General features: G+C 40.2%; 1 protein-coding gene across 6 annotated transcripts in view; it reads left to right on the top strand.

The window, feature by feature from the left end:
- Window positions 1–12554, top strand: part of ehbp1 (EH domain binding protein 1) — a 167694-nt gene that overhangs the window by 100065 nt on the left and 55075 nt on the right. For all 6 annotated transcript variants that reach the window (XM_016661104.1, XM_016661105.1, XM_016661108.1 and 3 more), the window contains one exon: window positions 9496–9640. In XM_016661104.1, the coding sequence (XP_016516590.1) occupies window positions 9496–9640 (145 nt within the window). The remainder of the gene's footprint in view (window positions 1–9495; window positions 9641–12554) is intronic.

Raw genomic sequence — 12554 nt, 5'->3', positions numbered from 1 at the left:
AAAGACAGCTCTCTAAATTGCAGGACAAGAGCTGATCAAGCCGTCAGAGAAGAAAGCTGTAATTCACCTGCACTCGCAAACCTCTTCAGGGCCCAAATACCTCTTCATCTTTCTTTTCTCACTACTTTGTTCATGTGTGACCAACTGCAAGGGTCAGAAACGGCACAATCCATCCTGTTTTGTTTTCACAATACTGACTTTTTTTTTTCTTCTTTTTTTTCCATTTCCTTGCAATTTTATTGCTTGTGCGAAAACAGCCATTTTTAAAAAAAAAAAATCATCCTAGAGAAATTTTAGGGATGCACTGATTTCTGGCCGATCACCAATCTTAAAAATAATTTAAAAAAAAAAACAAAAAAAACAAAGTTCCGACCTGATGATTCTGATTTTGGCTGATACTGATCTTTTGTTTTTTATTTGAAAAGTTGATAAATATAATGACACTTCAGTGGCTGATTTTCAAACCTTTGCTGAGGTCAATAAGATTGGTTTCTCATTTAAGAATCGGCCAATACTGTACTGTTCCCTTGATGAAGTGAACAAGGAATATTTAAACAGAAATGTAAAATATAAAAATGTCGCAAAACTGTAGAGTTACCTCAACAAGACTGATGAGTATCACAACGTTTGTTTCCTCGCCTTGGCTGTACATTTCTCCATTTCTCTTTATGGGACAGGTTTAGTTCCCTTATTTCAGCCAGCTGACCAGTAGCTAACTGCAATCACTTTGAGGAGGAGCGGTGCTTCTCTGGTTCGTGAAAATGTGTCGAACATCTCTGACATATTTTAATTTAAATAAAATCACGGAACATGTCATCCTTCTCCATGAGAACCACAAGTTGCGGATAGGCCATGAACAAGTTGCACAGATATTTTTTCAATGACATCGTTACTGACTTCCACAAGGAGTTCCTTTGAGCATTTTGACTGATCAAACTCAAATGAGAGATAAACAAATTTCTTAATATCTCAATATTTTCATACGTTTTCTTCTGTTTCTGATCCTTTCCAACATTTCATAATTCCTAATATGCATTAGGGAGTGATTCTCATAGTAGAAATGTTTTGCATTTTGCAGAAAATCAGTTTTTTAAATTAAATTTTTATTCCAACAAGTCATTGTAGCAATACTTGGTAGAAAAATGCACATCACCTTAAACCACTTGTATTAGCAAAGAATGCCTTTACCAGATTACAGTTCAAACTGTATAAAGTTACTTTAGAGCTTTACTCAGAACAGACACTGAAATCAGAAGTACAGTGTCCCTGACAGAGACACATACCCACTAACATCACACCCCACATATACATGGACACACCACTTCTGGACCTTCACGTTAGTTTCTAAACATTTATACTCTGACATACAGGTTTATGGCCGTCACCTCCATCTCACAGGTTAATATTTCTGTATTCATAGCGTTCATATATTCGCACACCCAGACCCCTATCATGGGCGCTCACCTGTCAAATCATAATTAGGGTGTGTTCCTGTTCTTTGATAGCTATATACAGTGGTTCTTCTTTAATTCTTTATCAAATGCATTGATCGCTGTGGGCCTCGCATGCCCATTGATCCGCGCAGTCCGTCTGGAGGCAGCCGATAAGCTCCACACTCGTCTCCATCTGCCTCCCTGCTTCCTCCTCTGTCACTCCCCCTTTTTTCTGTCTTGCCTTGTTAACCTAATTTTGACCGGAAAAAACATAGCACATTTCTTAATTTGCTCCGTTTCACCTACTTGAATATACTTTGCTCTGCTTGGAGACGATTGGACCAATTTTGAAGTCTCGTTCTTGAAAGTGGGAAACCTCATTTCTCAAGTCCCTTTGGGTTGTGCATCTTTTTTTTTTTTTTAGTAGTGTTGTAGGAAACACTTTGTATTTTAAATCAATTATAATTTTCATCATGTTTTTACAAACAACCTTCTGTGCTCACAAACCCATTGGTTTCTGGCAATAGACTGCTAGTCTTGTTAAATGTCAGAATATATACACCATACATTTGTAACAGAAGACGCCTTAAAACTTGTACAAGGAGAATATAAAGTTTTATAATCTCAGAGGCATTTTCTTATCAAATTTTAAATTAAACACAAATGTCTAGCCGTATGTTGTATCCGTATCCTGCCTGAACCTTCAATCTAAGCTGTGTTGAGCAATGCGACTTCTTTAGTGTGTGTGTGTTCAGCAGTGCTTTTGCATGTGTGTGCTGGACAAGATAGAGACCTAAAGGACCTCTTGACTGTGAATTAGCCTGTCATGACAAATGTCTGGAACTGCATGACTGGCTGCCAGACTGGCTGGCTATCTGGGAGGTTGGCAACCTCTTTTTAGATAGCGATTGTGTGTGTGTAGCATCACTCTGTGCCCACGCCAGGTCTCTGTACATGACCGGCGGTGCGTGCCCTCCCACCCTTTTTTCTCCCCCCACTCACCCAAAAAAGAGCAACCAGGGCGACAACCTGCTCAGAAAGAGCCTCCAAAGCAGAGAGGGGTCCTCACGCGACGCCAGCCCCACAGAGGAAGCCTCTGTCTCAGCCTCGCAGTCATCCGTTGAGCCTCCTTTTCCCCTCGGAGGTTCCCACCCGTCAATAGAAGACACAGTACACAATTGTTCTTGTCACCATTCAAAAAAGCAAAGTCTCTTCTCCTCCTGAGCCTCCATTCTTAAAGCCGGGTTACCCACTGACCACCAGCTGTCACACTTTCTCTCCTCCTTTTTCTCTGCTTGTGTTTTTCCATCCTGACTTTGATCGTGTAATGATGCAGCTGGTTGGGTTTGTACTGTCTGTGTTTTTACTTGGGTTATGTCCCCGTGGCTTTTGGACGTGACGTTGGGCTGTTGGCACATTAAGGCAAGAGTTTGTTTCCATCTATTGTCACTTTCCAATTTGCAAACTGTGAGTGTGAGTGCCCCCTTTTGTCCTGTTTCTATGTCCGCTAGGTGGCATTTAATCTCCACCTGGTCAACCAATTTGCTCTTCAAAAAAAAAAAATTAAAAAAACTTCTGGCATATCTTTTTGCCACTGAGCAATGGGTTTTAATTGGACTGACAAAGTTGGTAGCGCTTGATTGACAGGCACCAGCCTCAGTAGGTCTGGCAATGAGCTGAAGTTTTGGAATGCACTAAATTACAAGGGGAAACAATGTCCTCTTATCCATATTTGCAATAGTTAGAGCATAGAAATGCATAGACAACACTTTATGCTACAGAGAAGACAGATGTTGGAACTGGGAATCTGCTTTTCTCTTTTCCCGCTTTTCTAAATAGGAAAACTCTCAACAAGTGTGATTGACATCTTTCAAAGTTGGTAATATCGCTCAAACTTTTTCACATTTTGTCACATTGCAAAGTCAAATTCAATGTACTATGTGTAGTTTTTACAAAAATTGTTGCTGTCTTAATGTGATTACTTTTATTTTGAAGGACCTGATTAATGTAGGTTAAATACAAACTGTCAAATAAAATCCCAATGAAATACATTGATTACTATAAGTACTGTACCTTGAAAGTATCCATACACTTTGAGTTTCATGTTTTGTCACATGACATTTGCCACTTTTCATATGAAAGTGGAATTTAATGTGTCAAGCACACAGTCTGTTCCATGTTCATCAAAGTTTTGTTCATAAATGTTCTCTTAACATTGGACTTTGTAGAACAACTGGATTTATACTGAGGTCAGATTAAAGACGATCTTTACTGGGGGATCAGATCTTTGGAGCCACCCTTTTCTCAGGATCTGAGATGGTTTTTATACATAATGAGTGGTTGGAAGATGGCCCAACATAGACCATAACTTCCTGTGTCAATTCTACAAGTGCAACCTTCCACAGGAGCTGCTGGTCATCTACACGGCCATTATTCAGTCGGACCTGTGCTAATTCATTATTGTGATTTGGCTCACTCACAAAAGAGGAGAAGTCCAAACTGCAACAATCAGATCTATTGAGAGGATCATCGATGCCAACTTTCCCTCCATCCATGACTTGTTCAGCTCTAGTCAGGAAAAAGGGAGCCAACATTTCTACAGACCCCACACATTCTGGACACAAACTGTTTTCAGATATTTATCTTTAGATTGGTGCTACAGAATGCTATTTGTAACAACCAGCAAGAAACAGGAACAGTTTCTTGCTCTAGGCTTTCTCTGATGGATATCCAAGAATACCAATATTGAAACCATGCATATTTGCACTAATTCAACCTCGCCTTTCTCTTTTGCAATATTACTTGATGAATACATATTATAAAATAGAAAAAAAACCTTTGGCCTTGTTTTATGCAGCTGTACATATGTTTATATTTTTAATTATACAGAAAAAATCAGAGCAAAAATCATATGTGTATGTGCACAGACTTGGCAAATGAAAATGGTTAATTATTTACTAATAAGGGTGTCCTGATGCAACGTTTTGACTTCCGATACAATACAGGTATTGCAGCTTTGAGTATCGGCCGACACCAGTGTTTACCAAATACAATATCAGCATGAATCATACATACTTTTATTACTTACTCTGTAGCGTGGAATGTTAGAAAAGGCTTGATCAAGTGATATTAGTCAGGACAGTAGTCAACATCAAGTATGAGAACAACTGTTGTTATTGTTAACTAATAGGTCTGTGTGCAGGATAAAAATCCTAGGGATACAAATGCTGGACTGGAATAAATACTGGAGTGGAGTGCTTCTCTCTTAGATTGTAGATGCAGGCTGATATAATTCAATAACATTTACCGATTTCCAATATCAATATTGGATCGGGACACCCCTGTTTGCTAATTTGATGACTTGTAAAATTAAGGCAAACTAAAAACCTTGTATCATTCTCCTTCCACTTCAAGGACTTTGTTGGTCTGTTCCATCAAAAATCCCAATAAAATATGTTGAGGTTTGTGGTTGTGACCTGATAAAATAGGAAAAACTTCAAGGGGAATATTTTTACAACGCACTCTACGTAGTCCTATTTTAAAACGCAACCTGCACATGCATGTAAAATTAGACACAAAATGGCTACATCTTTCCCTCTCCCTCCACCAAAATGCCTTCTTTCTGTTGCTGCCGCAGCCAGGCGGTATTCCGCTTCCATAGTGTTAATCCTTGCCCCTGGACAGACAAACTCAATTTCCCGTTTTTCTGTCCCCAAAATTGGCCAACACCAATAATATAGAAGGATGTTTTGGATTGTGTTCCAGAGCTTATGTATATGTATACAGATAGAGCGACATCAGAGTGGTAGTTGTATCTGTAAAGGCCAGATTTGATATCTGAACCAGACGATAGCCAGAAGGCCATAACATTGTAACATTACCGTTATCATATTGCATTATGGAAACATCCATATTCCTGCTTCCTCAACATGCAGATGAAAAAGATGGAGGTAAGAAGGAAACAAAGACCTCCTGGAACAAAACCAAGCTGACATAAAGAAATTATTGAACCCATTTGTAGGTTTCCATTCCAAGAATACAAACTGAAAAACTTTTAACAGTTTGATGCAAAGCAGTTTTTAAACTATATTCTAAAAACAACAAACCAAATCAATGTTAACTTTTGTGTGGTGTTATAAATAAGCTTTCTGTTTGTCAAAAACCAAAGAAGTCGTCCCTTTAAATCTACTTTTCTATAGAACAGTAACAGCCATTCCTCCTGTCTTCACTCTTTATCTCCCTTTCTGTCTCGCCCCCTCCCCGACTGTCTTTCTTTTTATCAGTCTCTCTCAAAGGTGCGTTCCCGTCTCCCTATGGCCATCCCCCTAGGCGCTCTCTCTCTCTTTCTCTCCCTCAGCACACACACTTGCAGAGTGCATTAGGGTTGCTGTCATTTACAATACAGCCCCATTGTCCCAGCCAAACAATGGCTACAAACAAACAATTGACATGGAAATGGAGAGATGTAGCTCATTAGCAGGCGCTGCTTGTTTTGTTAATGGATAAATGGGTGGCTTCAATAGGCCTTCCCTAAAACCCTGCCTCAATATGGAGAAGCCTGATTAACAGGAAACCACAGGGAGGAAAGCGGCGATGGGGAAACGCAGCTTCGCTCTCCCCTGGGCCATAAGCGGTGAGCTCTGTTCGAGGGATGAGGCATCAGTTTGGAGTGTGTTCACACGTACAAGTGGAATATCGAGTCTGTCTGTTACAGTGACAAAAGTTAGACAAGCGACTTCCAGCTTTCTGTTTTCTAACATCCTTTTAACTCGTAGTGAATCTTTCTGCCCAAGATTCACTCATGACATTTCACAACAGTACACTGATTTGAATGGGAATGCTCTCTCATATCTTGTGTGTTTGAATTAACTAACTTGTCAAAAGTCTTGCCAAAACTCTGGGTGCGTTCACTCCAGGTCTGCTTTAATCAAACTCTGGTCTGTTTACCAAGAAAACCTGATTCATTTTAGCAGGTGTGAACATGTAATTGAACTCTGGTCTACCTAAAGCCTGGTGCGTTTCAAATACAAATGTGAATAATAAGTGTGCCAGAGACCACTCCAAAAGCAGGTGTGGACTACAGTGTAGGGCTTTCTGGGTAAATACAACCAAACAAACACGAAAGTCCAGCACTAGAGGGAGAAATGGCTTGTGTGTTTATTTATTTTATTTTATTTTTTTTACAAAAGGGAAATCCAACAATTGCTAAAATCTGATGCCACTCCAATTTTATTTGCATTTTGTGAAGGAAGTTGTTCTCAATTCTTCTTCAGAGACTTTCATCTCATTTCCTTCAGTGGTTCTTAGTGCAGCGTTCCCTCATCGGCGAGATGGGGAACAGCTTTTTAAAAGTTTGGATTGTTTGACGGTGCAACATGGAACAAACTACACCAGATGAAAATGTAGTAAATGTTGCAATTTTGGTCCCCATTTGAACAGAGTCTGCTGGACTATCAGGAGTGAGAAGACCCTTGGTTTCAGATTACCTGTCCTGGATATTTGCTTGTGTCACTGCTTACTGTAGCTAATAGACTGTGCAGTGAGTCTGTGCTGGTTGAGCCGTCAGCAGGCAAGTGCCTGTCTTAACTGATGGTGGTTGCTATGTGTGTGTTTGTATGTGTGTGTCTGTAGTGGCCACCGCTATCAGTTAGATCATATTGAAACCACCTGAAAATGGCATTTCTGCCATTACTCTGATGGTGACGGCTCAATACTGTATCTGTCTGCTGCCAAGATGAGAAGTCTGTGCCTGTGTGCTCTAACCTGCATAATGTGTTGAGATTTGTCCATGTATTTTGATAAAACTTTTTAGAGACAGGTATATCTTCTATGGTCAGACTTGAACCGAAACCCAAACCTATGTGAGGTGACCCTGTATAGATACAAATTGGGCCTGGAACTTTTATTTTGATTAATTGATTACATAGATTTTAACATGTTAGAAATTCTAATGCAATTATTTTTTTTTACTTTTTTTTTTTAAACATACAAAAGTACAGAGGACTGGTGACCTGTCTAGGATGTATCTGGCTTCTCGCCCATTCACCGCTGGAGATGGGCACCAGCACCCCTCGCGACCCCACTAGGGATATGCATGTATGAGGAGGGATATGGATGGATGGATGGATGGATGGATGGATGGATGGATGGATGGATGGATGGATGGATGGATGGATGGATGGATGGATGGATGTGCAGAGCTGGAACATTTGTAGTTGTGTTTTTCTGATAATTTATTTTTTTAAAATATCAGAGACACAGGGCTGGTATAACGCTTTTCCTTTGAATTTTCCGTTTGGAGCTCTTTGTGCATTTTCAAACAGAGTTCCTACACATTCTGAAAATTGACCCAATCTTTCCATTTGTCCTTCCTTCTTTCCAGGTTCCATATCTAAACTGTGACGGCCATCATCATATTTACCGTAGATTCATTCTGGAGCTTTGGATTTCAACTTATTAACTGACAAAAAGAAATTTGGAAACCTGAGCTTGGAAATGTATTGAATTTTGGCATGAACTTGTGTAGAAACTTTGTTTAATGAGTCACTACTGAAATGCCACTGCTAATTGAAGATCACCACTAGTAATTTAAAACATAAATGTTCTGGCAGCATTACAGTAGATGACAGTTCTTAACTACAATCAATGGGATCTGGACAGAAACAGTTCTCTGATCTGGTATGGTATTCCTCAGCTCTCCCTTTTCTCGAACCCACAGTGTCACCCAAACATTGCTAGATTACTCACATGTCAATAAATCCTAAGAAGTCACTTAACTAATGCTACAAATTTGGTTGATGAGAGAAGGTAACACACTGAAATGAAATCAGACAGCATCTGGTGTCGAACGCTCTTACGTTCATTTGGCCCAGGCACTGAAAAAAGTGAGTTTGTGCTTCAGCTCATTATTGTTGTTAAAGATTGTTATTGTTACGGTTGATTTATATAATATCTGGATCTGTGAGGAGTCGTTTTGTACCAAAGGCATGCACATAAACTGTAAAACCTTGCAAAACAACACATTTTCTGGCCTGACGCACTTCTATGTGTCTGACAACAATGTTGTCTTAGTGGTTTAGCCTCTGACTCACACAGAGCTATGTTTTCATTCCTGTGGGATAAGATGTGTTGTCCCTGTATTTTTTTGTGTGTTTTTTTACCCTGTGTTTTTCCTTCCTGTAAAGCAAATATTTGTATAAGACTTGTTTTATAATCCTGTGGTGAAAAGTTTTACAAACTTGGAGACGAGTTTCGGGGCAAGAGCAGAAATTCATCATCTTCCAGGCCTCACTTTTCCAAATTTTACCTTTTGTGCACCTTGATCTTTGAGGAGTCACCACTCCTGGCTTTCCCTTGTTGCAACACAGCAATGGGCTATGTGTCCATTAGACATATTCCCATCAGGACCTCTTTGTTGCTAACGCAATCTGATTCCTGTTTACATCAATGGTCATGCTGTGCTGTTCCATACCATGGAAGTTTTCTGATGGCCTGCATCCAAAGGCTCTTAGTGTGTCTGAAAACAGCTTTTAAAATGAGCTACCTTCTTTGAAAAACAGTGGAAAATCCCATTATGATGTATTTATGCTAGCGCTATCAAGGATTGTTGGTGTTCTCACATCAAAATACAGTGAAATATGCCTTTTGAAAGCCATTTATTTGCAGTGACTTTTGGAAAATGTGTGGGAGTTGTGTTTGTGATTGCTGTTCAAGCAAACCGTTTGAGTAAACAATGTAGTCTTTAAAAATGTTATGTCAGATTCGTGTTTGCGTTTATGTAGTCCTGCATAATTCTTGCCAATCAAAAATCTAGCATGACAGGCTTATTTGTGGTCTTAAAACTCCAATACTTCTTGCTATTAAACTGCAGGGAAAGAGTGTGGCATTGAGATAAAAAATAAAAAACAAAACAAAAACGGATAACGTTGTCCTGAAGAAGTTCAGAATGGTATGAACATACGGTCCTTATGTTGCTTTCATGATATGTTTATAGCAGATCTATAAAAGCAGTTCTCTTATGACATTTGCCCTCTAAAGAGCCATTTTCTCTGGTTGTGTGCAGGAGCGCGATGCAGAGCGGCGGAGACAGCTAAGAGAAAGAGCCCGGCAGCTTATAGCCGAGGCCCGATCCGGAGTCAAGATATCCGACATGAGCTTGCTGGATCCAGCTAACGTGGAGAGAAGCAAAGGAACCAAGGCAGCAGGAGGTCAGGACACACCTGAAGGTCCTCAAACATGAAAATAAGCATAAACATGAGCCACAATCTTTCTGAAGGGGATTTATGTTTATTTATTTACCGACATTCACAGTAAAAACATGAAATATTCATCGTAAGTAATTCATAAACTGACAATCGCTAATACTTATTTGCTGTAATTCAAACGTCACAGTCGTATGGTTTTGACTTCAACTTTCTGCAGTCACTCACACATTTCCATTATGCTCTCTAAAGGGGTTCTGCCTAATCCTCAGTGAAAACAAAATGTCATTTGACAACAGCCGCGGGTCTAAAAATCACCACCCCCTCTATTACGTCTTCACTCTCGTCCGCCGTCTCTTTAGGCCAGTAATTATTAATCAGCACTGCATATTGTGCGTCTAAATTATGTTCAAAACACCGTACACTTCTAATAACATCTTGTAGCGGTAGCAAACGCTGCCTCTGCACATTTCCCACTGCTTTCCATTTCCCTGAAATTGGGGTTATTATCACAATGACCATTATTAGGCTGCGCAAGTCATTTGTTTCAGATGTCTTTGTGTTTTACACCCTGCCTTTAGTTGCTTTGTTTTAGAAGATCAAGTGCCCTGCATGCAAATGACAAAGACTGAATGCAGGTTACAAAGAAGAAGTGCCTGATTTTGAGAAAGAAATAAAGTGAATTCAACTTGATGTCAGAACTGTGAAAACAAAAGGAACAGGAAATTATAGATGCACGGTGACTAGATCGCTTCTTCCATGTGTGAGAAAATGTAAGATGAGATTCAAATATTGCCAAACTAATTCTGGGGTTTGTTTTCAGGTAAGCTAACATGCTAGATTAAGCATTAAAAAGTTTGATGTGACATGATGTTCATATTTTGAGAGATGCGTCAAGAGATCATTTGCCGACTGGAACTGGTATATTTTCACCTTGACCATTTCTGGTAGGTAAAAAAAATGCAAAATCCAATCTTAATTTTTACCGAGTGTTGCTTAGCACAATACACTTCGGTAGTGACATTTTTGCTATAAGATGAAGATTTTCAGAATCAGAGAAGTTGTCAGAGAAAGCACAAAAACTGTAAAAAGCCATGTAAAAGGAACCGTATTCTCTGTAGAGGTAAGTCTGCTGTCCCTTCAGATTCATACAACAGGGAGGTGAACTCTGGGAGATGCTGGCCATATCACTCCCTCGTCATGGCATCATTTTGCATCTTTTTTGGCTGTGAAACCCAGTTCTTTGCCACAGGACAGCAGTTAGAGCATGAATTGCTGTCCGATTTCACAGGAAAGTGGTGGGGGAGCAGATAGACCCAGAGTTGACATCAGTAGATACAGGCTAGATTTGGAAATGTTGAGACTCAAATGTTGTGGGAGTCGGCCACATCTCCAGGATGTTCAATTTGGTGAAGACCCTTCAAGGTCCACAAGACACAGCAAGTCGAGCTCTTGTGAATCGCCTCCCGTTTCAGTGTAGGTCATGGTGTTTTGCTACATATGTGGCTTACAACAGTACAGTAAACACAACAATCATGGCAGAGAGGATAGACTATCATGAGTTCACAAGTTCGAAGGATGGCGAAATGATGATTGACGAGCTCCAACATCTCCATGAAAATAACATAAGGCATCGGATCAGAACCAAGCCGGGGGAGTTCAGTGTTTTAGTCCAACAGTACATACTTCCTCACAGCTTTGGACAATCAGTACTTAAAATATCCATCCTGGATCGTTTCAGGACCTCAATGTTCGACTCCCGGCCCGTTGACTATTGCCGTATGTCTTCTCCTGCTCTCTCATAACCCTCTTTACTGTCGCTTCACTATCAACTAAAAGGCTACCAGAGCCGAAAAAAAATCCTAAAACAAATTCAAGCTATCCTGCTCAGTTACTGAAAAACTGACTTCTGGAAGGTTAAATTAGAAAAATAACATGATTTTCAACATGCAACTGCAACAATGAGAACCCATTTCAGCAGTTTGGCTCAACCATGCAGAGCCCTTAAGCGTGCTGTAGGGAATCCACACTGAGACACAGTCAGTAATGCACTCAGCTCCTTCGACTAGACAGTAGAAATTAGCAAACATCTGGAGGAAGTGCACATCTGTTGAGCTCATTATACGAGCTACTTCTCAGCGCAGTGCTGCTAAAATTGTTTTTAAAGTGTTTGTAGTGATGTTGTGATGACTTCCTGAAGATGGAGTTTCAGGAAGAGCAGGAATTTGTAAAGAGGCCCAATTTCAAGGCATCATTTACAAGGTAAGATTTATTTTAGGTCATAAAGTCTGAAAGCAATAATAAATGAAGTTAAAGCACCAAAATCAACGCTAATAAACTCTTATCAAGGGGGGGCAAAAACAGCCGAGGACAAAGACTGTGAGACAAACTGAAGATAACACTTGATTTATTTGCTCCCTCAGCATTTCTGTATTGGACTAATTGTTGATCTCATTAAAAATGGAGTCAGAGGAAAGAACAGAACCTTAGAGGAGGAAGAAAGAGAAACGCTGTGGGCTGTGATACACAAGGCCTGCCGAGCAGAACGGCTAATCCTAGCCCCCACTCTCTCCGTCTCTCTGCCGCTCTCCCCTCATCACCATTCACAGTCCTTTAAATGCACCTCGGCCTGCCCCCTCCAACAGTCTGCCTGCAAAGAAACTTTCCAAACTCCATCACCATGGCCCCCCCTATTAATTAGGCTTCAGCCAGCCACGCAGGGATGGCGCTTGCTAGCACGCTTCGCATCGCAGCTAGCAAATTAGAAAAGAAAAATCAGGAAATACTGTTATTTTGACTCCCTCTCCTTCCCTCTTTGTTCTTGGTGTTTCTCTCCTCCAAGTAATAAATAGCAGAGGAGGGAGCTCGCAACGTCTGACACTGTTTACTGATTGTTTTGTTTTTAATCCATGGTGGGTTA

Source organism: Poecilia formosa, unplaced genomic scaffold (assembly GCF_000485575.1).
Source record: "Poecilia formosa unplaced genomic scaffold, Poecilia_formosa-5.1.2 Scaffold311, whole genome shotgun sequence".
Taxonomy (NCBI): Eukaryota; Metazoa; Chordata; class Actinopteri; order Cyprinodontiformes; family Poeciliidae; genus Poecilia; species Poecilia formosa.
This window is presented reverse-complemented; position numbering and strand designations above follow the sequence as displayed.